Here is a 13,284-nt window from a genome sequence, read left to right as displayed (position 1 = left end):
TAATGTATAATATATATGTATTAATAATATCAATAATATATTATATTAATAGTATTAAATTATAATTTATTAAAAAAAAAATATTCAAATTAAACTTTTTATTTTCTTTAATAAATTATTTAATAAATTATTTTGAGAATATATAAAAATTATATTAAATAGGATCAAGAGATGTTTTTTCATAAAAATGAGGTGCTAATTCTAATAACCATTCTGGTTGGATCACAGTTATATCCTTCATATACGTTTTATTTGTTTGTAAAACTTCATAGAATAATAACCTTGAACAAAAATATAAGAATTGAACACATTAAATATATTATTATAAAAATATAAAATATTAAAGTTAATATACAAACCATTGTGGTTGCTGAAGTGTATATAAACAACTATTTGGATGTATATATAAATCTTTATTTCCACGTATTGTTTTATATGTTCCAGTATAATGTAAATAAGCCACTTTTGAAAAAAGTCCAGCGGTTATACATTTTAAAATTTGTTGTACATTTCCTTGAACAAAAATAATTGTTATTAAAAAATTTTTATATTTATATAAAATATAATATTATATTTATATAATATATCTATTTATTTATTTATAACTATATATAATATAATTTTTAACTTAACTTACGATTACATGAAACCAATGGTATATTTAATTTTTTCATCATAGAATGCATTTGTGTTCGAATTTCCATAGCTCTGCGCAACGCTTTATTATTAAGAAATTGTTTTTGACACCAACTACTTGTTTTATTTTTTTCATATGCAATATATACATTAAGTAATGTTAATAAATCTCCCTCTTCAACTTCAAATTTTCTTTGTGCTATTCTTGCTTTTATAGCAGCCTGGCCGCCTGCTGGTCTTATGAAAACATTTTGTACTTGAAGCATTGCTAAAATCGTTGATATTTCTTCGGAACATCCCATTTCACCTTTATATAAAAAGAATTAATTAAAAAATTATTTGACATCAAAATAATTATATATAAATACATTATTAAATTCTGTTTCTTTACTTTAAATTAATAATTTTTTTATTAAAAATTTTACCTGATACTATAAGAGATTTTGCTAAAACAGGTTCTAATGGCATTTCTGCCATTGTTATACCTAATGGTGTTGTTAATTCTCCATTACTATCAATTGCTCCTAATGCATAAAGTAATTCCAGCCCAGTAAGAAGATTTTTACTTGGTGGAGCAGAAGGAAAGTTAAATCTTAATACATTATCAATTCCTAATGCTTTTAGTTGTAGGATGGCAGGTGCTAAATCCGAACGTTGCATTTCTGGCGGTGTTGTCTCAAATAGTTCTGAATATGCTTTTTCTGTGTACAATCTACAATATTACTTATTAATATTTTTAATATTATAAATAAATAATTGAATGTTTATACAAATCAAATACCTATAAGCTTTTCCTGTTCGAACACGACCTGCTCGACCAGCACGTTGATCTGCGGAGGCTTTAGATATCGGAACAATTATAAGAGAATTTGTTTGAGTTTCTGTTTCATACCATGGAATTTTTACAAAGCCACAATCAATAACTAGATTAAAATTTCAATATTTTTATTTTTTATTATTATTGAATTTTTTTATAAATTTTTATTATTACAAATAATAATTAATAATTAATAATAATATATTAAATAATAATAATATAAATATGTAAATAAATTTTATTTAAAGTATAAGTAATGAATACTTTATAAAAATATATTAAAATCGTACCATAAATTATATTTGGAATAGTAATTGATGTTTCTGCGATATTCGTCGCAATAATAACTTTACGAGTATCTTTGGCAGCTCTCCAAAATACTTTCAGTTGTTCTGAGTTCGGAAGAGATCCATACATAGCTAGAGGTAAAAGTTTCACTACAAAAAATATAAAGACAATAAAATTTATCTTAAATGTTAAGCAATTATATAATGATGATGATAATATCATATTTAAACTCACATTTTCCTTCCTTTATAAGTTTTGCATGCTCTGATAAAAGAGAAACTGCTCGGTCTACTTCATCTAAACCTGTAAGAAATGCTAAAATATCACCAGGTTCTTCGTTTTCATGAATTTTCATGACAGTATCTATGACACTAGTCACATAATTAGCCACTGGTTCTAAAATCAAATACAACAAAATATATATAAGAAATTAATTTCATATGTAAATATATTTATATAATTATGTAAAATCATCCTACAAATATTCTAAAAAATAGAAAATGAAACAAGAAAATTAAGCAAAAAAAAATCAAAACATTAATAAATAAAAAATCGCGAAAAATGAAAAAAAATATATTGTAATAATGATTGTAAATATATTATTTTTATATAATTTTATTATTTTTTTGTAGGATGATATAATATTATATATTTATACATATAAATATATACCTTTTATAAAAAAAATATCTACTGGATATAATCTACCTTCAATAGTAAGGATAACCGCAGTATCTTTCGTTGAATCTTTTGTTGTATTTGTATTGAAAAAATCTCGAAGTTGTTCTGCATCAACCGTAGCAGAACAAACAATAATTCGCAAACTTCTTCGTTTCTAAAATATTTATAAAATATTTAAAAAAACATTTTTATATTTAATGCATCTTTTATTTATATAAATATAAATAAATTTATTAATTATTTATTATATGTAACTTTAATATTATATTATATTTAGATTATATTAATTATATTTAAATATAAAAAATATTGCATATATTTTACCCGAATTATTTTTTTCAAAAGTCCCATAATAATATCAGTAAGAAGAGTTCTTTCATGTACTTCATCTACTACAATTACAGAGTAACTTGTCAGCAAAGGATCGCTCATTAATTCTCGAAGTAGAATTCCTTCTGTCATGTACTATAAATAACACAACTAATTACTGAATCAATTATTAATTTTTCACATTTCCAATACTTTTTAATATTTTAATATTTTATATTTCCTAAATTTTTATTATTGTATTATTATCGAAGAAAAACATTATTTTATAATAATAATATTTAATAATAATAATTATTTATAATTATTTAATTATAAGCAAAATGTATAAAAGTAAATTTTAAACAAATTTTGAATTATAACACAAGTTATATTGATAAAAGAATTATTTCTTCTTCGTATATATGTTACTGAAATTATAAATTATAAATATATTAAATAATAATTAATAATTAATAATAAGATATATTAAATAATAATAAATTGAATTAAATATTTGAAAAATGAAATTAAATTCTAAAATGATTAAAAAATTAAGAATATTTTAAGTTCGATATAATTTTTCAGATTAAAATTTAATTTTTAGTAATACAAATGATTGTAAAATAATAATACCTTGATTTTTGTTGTTTCGTCCGTATAATTATCGAAACGTATAGAGTAACCAACTTCTGTACCTAAAATACAATTGCGTTCATCAGCAACACGATTAGCTAAAGAAGTAGCTGCAACTCTTCTTGGTTCCGTGATGCCAATTATTTTTCCATCTGAACACCATCCTGCTTCGAGAAGATACTATAATCATTTATAAATAATATATATTATACATATATAATATACGCACATCAAATGTTATTTGTAATATATATAATATTAATAATAATACTATTATAATACTATTATTAATAATATTAATAATAAATCCTTTCTATATTAAACAAAAATTAAATGATGTACAATCATCTCTGGAAATAGAAAAAATTTTTTTCAAAAGATAGTTTTATCAAAACAATTAAGATTAGTAATATATTCTTTGAAAAAATATTTGTAAAATTTATGCAATATTCTATGAAATATCTATATATTTAGAAATAAGTTATATCTGATTTTAAAATATTTGCTTAATTTTTTTCATTTAATTTGATTAATTTATTTAATTTTTATAAAAAAATTTACTTATTTTTGCTAAATTTTTAATAATAATTTACAAAATTTTGTTCAATATAATTATTACAACAATATAGAATTATATATAATTTATTTTATTATTAATTATTGTAAATATATTTATAAAAATATTAAATTATATTAAAATTTTTTTATTTATTAAATAAAATTACAAAGATTAGAAAAAGAAATATTATTTTATTATTTTAATATTTTATAATATTATTTTATTTTCTTTAATATTAATAATAATAATAGTAATTTTTTTCATGTTTGATATAAATTTATTTTGTAAATCTTATACAAATAAATTTTTATTTTAATATAAATAAATTAATATTTTAGGTTTATTTTTGATACATAAATTTTTAATATATATGAAAGTATTATTACATATTGAAATATATAGCTTTTGATAATACAAAACTTATCTACTGATATCCTTATCATAGAACGGCTAATAATAAGGCTAAGTAAAGTAACACCGTATGCCAGATAAGTAAAGTTTATATTTCACACAAACTTGATTTGTACACTGTTAAATGTACTCATTGCTTTTCAAGTTCAACGTGAAGCTCTATACTTTGGATTCTACTCTTGGTTTTAATCTTGGCGCAATCCGGTAACGGAAGAATATTATATGTATTATGTCTTCGTAATTTAATGTCATATTTATCGGATTTTATTGAAAGCTCATTATAACAGCTTATATATGTAAAAGTCTACCACGTGACTTCAGCAAACTTACAAGTACTATAACTAGGTAACTCGCGACATTGGATCACATTAAAATATATAGATAAAGGCAAGAGGTCGTTAATTATTACAAGTAAAAAATACAAAATTATATTTTTTATGCACTTAGTAATAATAATTATCACATATAAACATATATTACTTGCCATATATATTTAACATAAATATATATTTGTATATAATACATACAACCTATATATTATTATTTAGATTAAATGACAAAATTGAAATATGTAATAATTATAATTTCATATTTCAATAATTTTACATTTATAACTACAGGTATAAAAAACATACTAAAAAAATTTCATGAAATGGATAAGCACAGATCCATTGAATTATTTTTCAAGATACATCCCTGTTTATTATTATATAATTATATAATTAAATATTAATGTTAACCCCTTAAATGAAAATAAATATCAAATATTCTATTATTAAATATTAATAAAACTAATTTATATATATGATGTAATATATTAATAATTATAATAATTACATATAATAGACATTAAACTATGATATATTACATAGATAATCAGGAAGACAAGTATATTATTAAATATTTAATGAGTTAAAATAATTTGTTATCTTTTTTTAAAAGATTTTGCATTATAAATATTATATATTAAAACCTATAAATAATTTAAAAAATTGAATTGTCTGAAAATTGTAATTAATGAAATATAATTGAATAATAATAAATATAATAAATATAATATCATAATAATAGAATAAAATATTATAAATTGTAAAAATATTATTACTACCCATTTAAGGGGTTATACACATTTTTTATACATTAGTCTGGTATTTATATAAAATACATGCAGAAAAATAGAAAATACAAAAAATTTTATCAAGATATTTTTATAGACAAATTTGCAAATTTAAGTATACAATAGTTATTGTAATTATTATATATCACCGGTAAAAAATAAATATACAAAACAATATTTTCCAAGATTTACACTGTCATCCTTGAGTAAAGACATCAGATGAAGATATCTCTTCATCAATTAATGATGGTACTTCTTGTATATATGTATAGGCCCGTAAAAAATGAAATTCAGTTATATAAACAAGTAATAATACAATAACAAATGGAGACCATCTTACAAGCCTGATATATTCTCGCATACGATCAAAAAATATTGCCAAAAGCAGATAATCCATGACAGCATGGAAATTTAAAAATTTCCAGCAAAAAGCTATTACTGAAAAAGATGAACTTCTGAATATAGTTGTTTGTCTATCATAAAGATGTTCTCTACTAATTGATGGTGTTCTATAATCAGTCTCAAGAAGATCCTGGTATAAAGATATATATCGATTCCAGGCGGCACTGGTGAGGAACAAATGGACGGTCATAAGTAATATATTACGAAATGCTGCATTTGATGTTTTCAATGTTACATTTCCAGGTTCCAGAACTGAAGATACAGGAAGTTGAGGCAGCTTATCATAACCTCCACGTCTACTTGAGTTACGGGCAAGAAATTGATATAGGCCAATAATAAAAGCAACACAACCCAAACCATCACAGATACCATCAATAATATAACCAGTTGAACCAATATCTGATCGTTCACCATTAATCTTTGCTCTTTTTCTAGCAACATGTCCATCTAAATCATCCAACCATGTCCTTGCTTGAAAAATTATTACACCTAAGCGTCTATAAGATAATGAATCACTTGATACACATTTACCAGCTGCCACTGCTATGAATATATGAAAACAACTGATTGCATTTGGTGTCACCCATATCCAAGAGCTACTTATTTGCAATAAATCATCCATGATAGCTGCAAGAGGGCTCAGAAGAAAATGATTTGGATGATCAAGCATTAATCCTTTTACAGTCACTGTACATAATGGATTAAAATCACAAGGTATGATTGAAATATATGGTGTACCATTTAATGTAGGTCTTACATCATAATTTTGTATTCTAGAATACAACAAAAGGTCCATTCCAAGAAAGTATAATGTCAATAATATCAAAATTGTTAGGAATGACCTGCTTACTAGAGTTGTTGTACCAAACATTTTTCATATAAATTTGGCACGTAATTATTGGTAAATATATTTTATTATATTTTCACTTATTATATATATATTTTGTTATTATCTTTTTTCTTTATATTAGATTTAAATGTATTATAGATATGTAATTAATTTAAATGCATTATTATTAAATTTTAACAATAAATTCATTGATTAATAATTTCGCTATATATCTTTGGAATAAAAAAACACAATCATTTATTATTCTGAAATAGTAATTTTTTTATATTTAACTTTTTCGATGTATGTATCTAAATGACTCATGTATCACAGTTAAAAAATACAGTCGTTCAACTTTTGAACTCATCACGTGACTAATTCACTTGACTACGATGATTTTTATATTCTTTTGCAGGATGAACCTGTATATGTACATATAACAATTGTATTATCATAATTAACAGTATTTTGCCGTGCAATGAAGAATGTGATATTCAAAGATTCGCAGTATGATATGATCCCACATGGTTACATGAAATCTTACAGATTCTGAATGTATTATTTCGATCAATTGATATATATCATATTAATATGTTTCATGCGAAGATTTTAAAAGCATTTTGAGCTTATTTAATGTATTATTTATCAATATAATATGACATTTTTTTTAATCAATTTTTAATCGCACTATTGTCACATAATTTCTTTTTTTAATTGTTCAATAAAATAACTAATTATAAAAATTTTTATTCCGTAATATTTTTTTTTATCATACATGATTGTTTATCAAATTATGCACAATGATCTTATGAAAACTATTATAACCGGCAAATTGTACTAAAACGCATTACACTTTAAACAGATGAAATACTGCCGGATCTTGTTTGACTAATAGAATGGCGATGCAACGCAATATTTTTATATGTGCGCCTGCGCGAATTTATGAATTACTAAAATTTTTACGAAAAATGATTTTTATGATTTAAATATGTACGTATATTACACGAATAAAATTATAAATAATCTAATAATATAAGAAACATATAATTAATAAAATTATAAATATTATATATATTTATATATATATAAAAAATATTTTTATATTCTTTTGTATTAGATATTCTATGTATTGAATAATAACCTACTTATATTAAAAAATTTAAAAAACAAATAAAAAATTTAACAATATATTCAAAATATTAGAATTTTATATATATAATATATAATGTTATAAAGAATATTTTATATATAATGATAGCTATTCATAAAGATGTATATGTATATGCATGCTTTGTACTAGTCTAAAATGTTTGAACTTATATAGAATTGTTATACTATATATAATGAAATTTATCAATATTATTTATTTATAATATTATTTATAAATTTTAAAATTTTCTGTTAAATTTATTTTAAATTTTTAATGTATTATATGTAATATTATTTATAAAAATAATTTTTTTAAAATAGAAATATACCTGAGGTAATTGTGTGCTCTTTCCACATCCAGTTTCTCCAATTAAAACTAATGTTTGATATTTTTCCAATAAATAAATAATGTGACTTTTATACTTAAATGTAGGTAATCGTTGACGCTGCATATTAAGTGCAAGAGAATGATATGCATTATAAACAAATTGTGTAGACGAATGAGCTTCTATATCTGACTTATCTTCTTGCCACATACTATCTCCTGTAATTTTAAAAATGATCAAATGTATAAAAGTTTTTTTAAATATAATATGTATTTAAACATATATTAATAATATATATATAATACATAGTATTTAAAATAAATATTAGTTTAATACAGGTTATGTTATATAGTATACATTTTATATAAAGAAATAAATCTATATATGTATAAAATATAATAGAGAAAGTACACAATATTATGTTCAAAAAACTTATAGTAAAAAAATGGAATAGAGTTTCAATAAATAAAAAGTTACTTTAAATATTCGAAGTAACTACGAATAATAAATCTAATAAAAATTTTACTTACTAGGTTTAGAAAAAATTGGTTTCACATTCATTTTATATAATTGTATAAATAGTACAATGAAATAAAATTACGTCTTAAATATGTCATTAAATTATAATGTTTTATATTTAAGTAATAGTCGCAATTCAAACAAACAAAATATAATATCCGGTACTTGCATATAAACACGCAATCTTACATTTATTAAATTCTTTAAAACATTTCAATTTTCTCCTACAGATGACATTGTATATTATTTGAAAATTTGTATTTATTCTAAAATGTTAATATTATAATTATTAGATATTATTATTATTTTATTCATTATAATTTGTATTTTTTTTTCTATAATGAATTGTTATACAAATAAAGAAAATTTATTTAATAGAAAATTTTATTATTTTTTATTATATTTCGTTTAAATTAAATAGTAAAAAAGTAAAAAATTTTATTTTTGTATTCAGGTATAGAGGTATTACGTATAATTAATTTCAATTCTAAAATTTTACAATAATGTCATAAGATACTTAAAAAATATTTAAAAATATAAAAATATAAAGATAAAAAAAATTAACAATATAATAAACATAATAATATACATATTTAAATTTTAAGTTTAAAAAATATAATAGTAATATTCTATATAAAATTAATACACAGGTAGTATATAAAATGTTTTTTTTATGTTAAATTTGTGAAATTTTGAAAATAATTGAAAATGAATTTTTATTATAATTATATATTATATAATCAATTGTAATATATATACAAAAGTAAGATATATACTTTGTACATAAATAATTTTAATAATAATTATCTTGTATTTTTTTTAAATATATGAATATAGATATCTAATATAAATATATTAATACTAACTTTGTTGTTATTGGATATGTTTTAATATAATCTTATTCAGTTTATCAATTCATGTAATATTTATTATATAGAAAATAATATTACACAGTTATTCTGATTGTATCATACTTTGTATATGAAAACAATTTGTACTAGATAATAGCTAAAGAGGATTAATGATGATACAGTACTAGTTTTGTGTTTAATATTATAAATCAATTGATCATATTCATATAATATACAATAAATTGCTTTTAATTTTACATTTTCCATATTATTTAAAAATATTTTATTATATTATTGTAATCATATATAATCTTTTGATATGCAATTTTTTATTAAAATAAAACTGTGAACACGGTATTTTCTATCATTGTTATTGCAAATAGCATTTGATATTTTTTACTCACCAGTATTTTTTTGTACATAAAGTTATTATATATCTTCAAAAAAAAATATTTATAAATTGCACTCTATGCTATTAATAAAAGAATTATTAAAAAATGACAACTTTAATAATTGAAGAATAATGTATATTTTCATTAAACATAATTTAAATCTAAATTGTTTTCTAATCTAAATCATTTAAAACAAACCAAACTTTTTTATTATGAGCTACATGAGTTTCCAACTAAATTATGATATTTATATTTTCTTTTATTTATTATAAGAAAATTATAATACAAGTTGAAATTAGAATATCAAAATTTAAATTATTTTATTTAAATATGTTAAATAAAATAAAAAATTATTTGAATATTGAAAATTATTTAAATAATTTAATAATAAAAAAATCCTTTATCCTTTGCAAATTATTTTTAGAATAAAAATAATAAACTAATTGAAATAACTTATTATTTTGAAATTTATTATTTAAAAAAAATTGCGAAATTGTTTGCAACTTTTAAACTATCAATTTGTTAATATGATTACACATTTAATAAATTCTATAACTGTTTTTTTTTTACTTTTGTTGAAAATTAAATAATATGTAATTCATATAATTTAATATATATGTATAGATTATATTAGAAAACAAATATTTATCATAGTTTATAAATAAAATTCATTTCATATTTTTTGTCAGAAAATAAACACTGGATGAGTTTTAAATTATTTTAGGAATGTATTTTGATTTGCAAACAAATATTATATCTTTCATTGATATGAAATTTTAATATATAATTATGTTTATGTATCAGAAAAAATGAAAATTATTTACGGAATATTTCCCATAAATATCTTTTTCAAGCACCATATCACACATCATCTATTTTTATGTATCAGAAATATATTATTTATAAGATTATCTGTATGTTTCTCTTTTTTTAAATTTAGCACAGTGTATATTATGTACGGACATCAATGTGGAGAACATAGGAAACATGAATGGTAGTAATCTAAGATGGTAATTTATGATGATGTAGATATATACGATTGCCAATTAAAATCATAAAAATGGTCGCAATAAACACACATAAATGTCTGAACACAAAAGTCATTAATACAATATTAAACTTTTTGTTTTTAATGCTCGTCTATCATGACGATGCATGGATAACAAATTTTAAATGTCCTGACTTGTCAATTAGCTGTTAAAATTATCTATAGATTAAATCTGCAATAGAACATAAAAAAATATTAGGCCGTAGCTTCTGCATCTCCATTGGTTTCTGTTTCAGCACATTTTTCATCAAGTTTTTTTTTCTTTTCAGGACTGGCACCATCAGTAGCAGTATCCTCTGTAGTTTCATTTAAAGTTGTTGATTTCCTTTTTATACAACAGCTATCAACAGATGCATCTATAAATAAAAATATCATTTAATATTATTCTTATAAATATAAATTGAATTTCTTACTGATTTTAATTATTTATAATACATATTTTTTTAATAATTATTTATTATTAGTTTAATTATATTGCATTTATATAATTTAATCACAAAATTATAAATTTTATATAATTTATATATTATATATATTTTATATAATTTATTAATTTAATTTTTTATCAATACCTGTAGAATCCCCATTTTCTGCTGATTCTACTTCTTTATTTTCTGACTCTTTTTCTTCATTTGAGCCATTTTCTTTGGTTTCTTTGGCATCTCCATTTTCAGATGTTTTTGAATCTTCATCAACTTCTTGAACTGTTTTTTTTTCTTCTTCTACTACTTTCTTTTCTGGAGTTGTAGCAACTTTGGTGTCTCTATAAATTAAAATCGATCAATATTTCAATTAACATAATTTATAATTTAAAATTATAATTTAAAAAATATGTAATAATATGCGTATAAAAATAACATATAACATCAGTGACATTTATATTTTTATAAATCAAATACATATTACATTTTATAAAAAAAAAAAAAATATAAAAAAAAGTTAAATAACATGATATATTTAAAATGAAGTTCTATCTCTATCATATTTTTTCTTTACTATGATTAAACAGCTACAGACAAAGATGGAGCGGCAAGGGAAAGAAATAGAGATAGGACGCCAACCGTAGCGGCACCTACCGATGTTAATATTATCCTGCTTTCGTCTCTCCCTTCTCTCTTAACCCACTCCTTTTAACAGAACACACGTACATGTACGCACACATACAGATTGTTTCGGCGCGGCAAATCGTGGATGTTCGTGGACCGTAATATATACATCAATGTTACATATACATTTGTTCCTATAGAGTTGGAACTTAAATAAACCTAAATAGCACCGATGTTTATTATTACAAACATTATATATTTTGTCTTAAAAATGTGAAGTGAAAAGTAAAATACCAGTATTTTCGACGTTTAGTCGGTAAGAGAGGGCAGATCGATACGTTGTCCATTTTCTTTTTAAGATGCGTGTACAATCATCCATAAAATATTTCTACTATTTTTTATGTATGAATAATCAAAATCACCCTTGTTTATGTAAAAATGTTCAAATTATTGTTAACATTAAAAAATTACAATTTTATATTATAAAACATTCTGAGTTGCAGTTATATTTATTCGTTACATTTATAAAAATATTAAAAATTATATAAATAAAAATTGTTTTAATACTAAATAAATAATAATGAAATATCATGATTGAAATATTCATGAAAAATAAATATTAATAACGAATAAATGCATATTGTAGTTGGTTACTCTCATATAGTTGAAGCTACAAGTGTGGAAAAATAAAAGGTAAACGATGCCGCCAGAAAAGCGGCTCTGCAAGTAGAGCACATGTCATGGTAAAAGCAGGTAATCCTGAGAACGTAACGCGCCTTACAAATCAAGCTGAGAATATCATGTAGAGAGAGAGTATCCCCTCTCCGTTGTCCCTTTCTCGTGGTTATACATAAGTACTATGTACGCTTTCAAAAGTATACAATCAACTATGATGCAAATAAAATTATCAAAACAAGAATATTGCTTTCAATTTAAGTTTAAAACAGATGAATAATGAAGATTATGAAACGATTATATTGTTGATCCATTGTTACTGTACTCGGTAAAGAAATATAACAAAAGCATTCGATGAAAATATGTGTGATTTTCTTACAATAGATCAATAAAAAAAATCTGTAATACTTACTTAGTTTCTGTATCCGCCATGTTGATTAATTTAATCGTGTGATCGATAAAGCACTTAGATACAAAACGCACTTAATAAGGCTTGCGTTTTCTACGCACCGGTAAGCAGACGTAGAATCCTGGTATCACTACTGCCGCGTAGCCGCGTACCGACGCGCAAATGGCAGAGACTCGCACACTGATTC

The 13,284-nt window shown here is 21.7% G+C and overlaps 3 protein-coding genes across 5 annotated transcripts; all 3 read right to left on the bottom strand.

Annotated features, from left to right (window-relative positions):
- Nucleotides 1-83: 83 nt before the first annotated feature.
- On the bottom strand, nucleotides 84-8,764 carry LOC122711577 (probable ATP-dependent RNA helicase DHX35). Of its 3 annotated transcripts, none has more exons than XM_043930482.1 (12): nucleotides 8,688-8,764; nucleotides 8,161-8,375; nucleotides 3,365-3,544; nucleotides 2,747-2,887; nucleotides 2,414-2,576; nucleotides 1,976-2,137; nucleotides 1,744-1,890; nucleotides 1,418-1,475; nucleotides 1,062-1,348; nucleotides 638-943; nucleotides 360-513; nucleotides 84-281 (listed from the first exon to the last, which is right to left on the bottom strand). In XM_043930482.1, exons 1-12 carry the CDS (start codon nucleotides 8,716-8,718, stop codon nucleotides 155-157), a joined length of 1,971 nt encoding a protein of 656 aa, XP_043786417.1. In that variant the 5' UTR covers nucleotides 8,719-8,764; the 3' UTR covers nucleotides 84-154. The 3 variants fall into 3 exon arrangements, with proteins under 3 accessions (XP_043786417.1, XP_043786415.1, XP_043786414.1); XM_043930480.1 differs by having other exon boundaries at nucleotides 1,418-1,559; nucleotides 2,450-2,576; nucleotides 8,688-8,763; XM_043930479.1 differs by having other exon boundaries at nucleotides 85-281; nucleotides 1,418-1,559; nucleotides 8,688-8,763.
- LOC122711578 (ceramide phosphoethanolamine synthase) lies at nucleotides 5,527-6,724 on the bottom strand. The gene has a single exon (XM_043930483.1). The coding sequence runs from the start codon at nucleotides 6,722-6,724 to the stop codon at nucleotides 5,648-5,650; it is 1,077 nt and encodes a 358-aa protein (XP_043786418.1). The 3' UTR covers nucleotides 5,527-5,647.
- Nucleotides 8,765-10,794: 2,030 nt separating the features above from the next.
- Nucleotides 10,795-13,284, bottom strand: LOC122711602. Its single transcript, XM_043930548.1, has 3 exons — nucleotides 13,101-13,284; nucleotides 11,540-11,730; nucleotides 10,795-11,323 (listed from the first exon to the last, which is right to left on the bottom strand). Exons 1-3 carry the CDS (start codon nucleotides 13,118-13,120, stop codon nucleotides 11,163-11,165), a joined length of 372 nt encoding a protein of 123 aa, XP_043786483.1. The 5' UTR covers nucleotides 13,121-13,284; the 3' UTR covers nucleotides 10,795-11,162.

Source organism: Apis laboriosa, unplaced genomic scaffold (genome assembly GCF_014066325.1).
Source record: "Apis laboriosa isolate Shangri-la unplaced genomic scaffold, ASM1406632v1 scaffold173_cov153, whole genome shotgun sequence".
NCBI classification, from domain to species: Eukaryota; Metazoa; Arthropoda; class Insecta; order Hymenoptera; family Apidae; genus Apis; species Apis laboriosa.
Note: the sequence above shows the minus strand (reverse complement) of the source record. Positions and strands in the feature narration are given on the sequence as shown.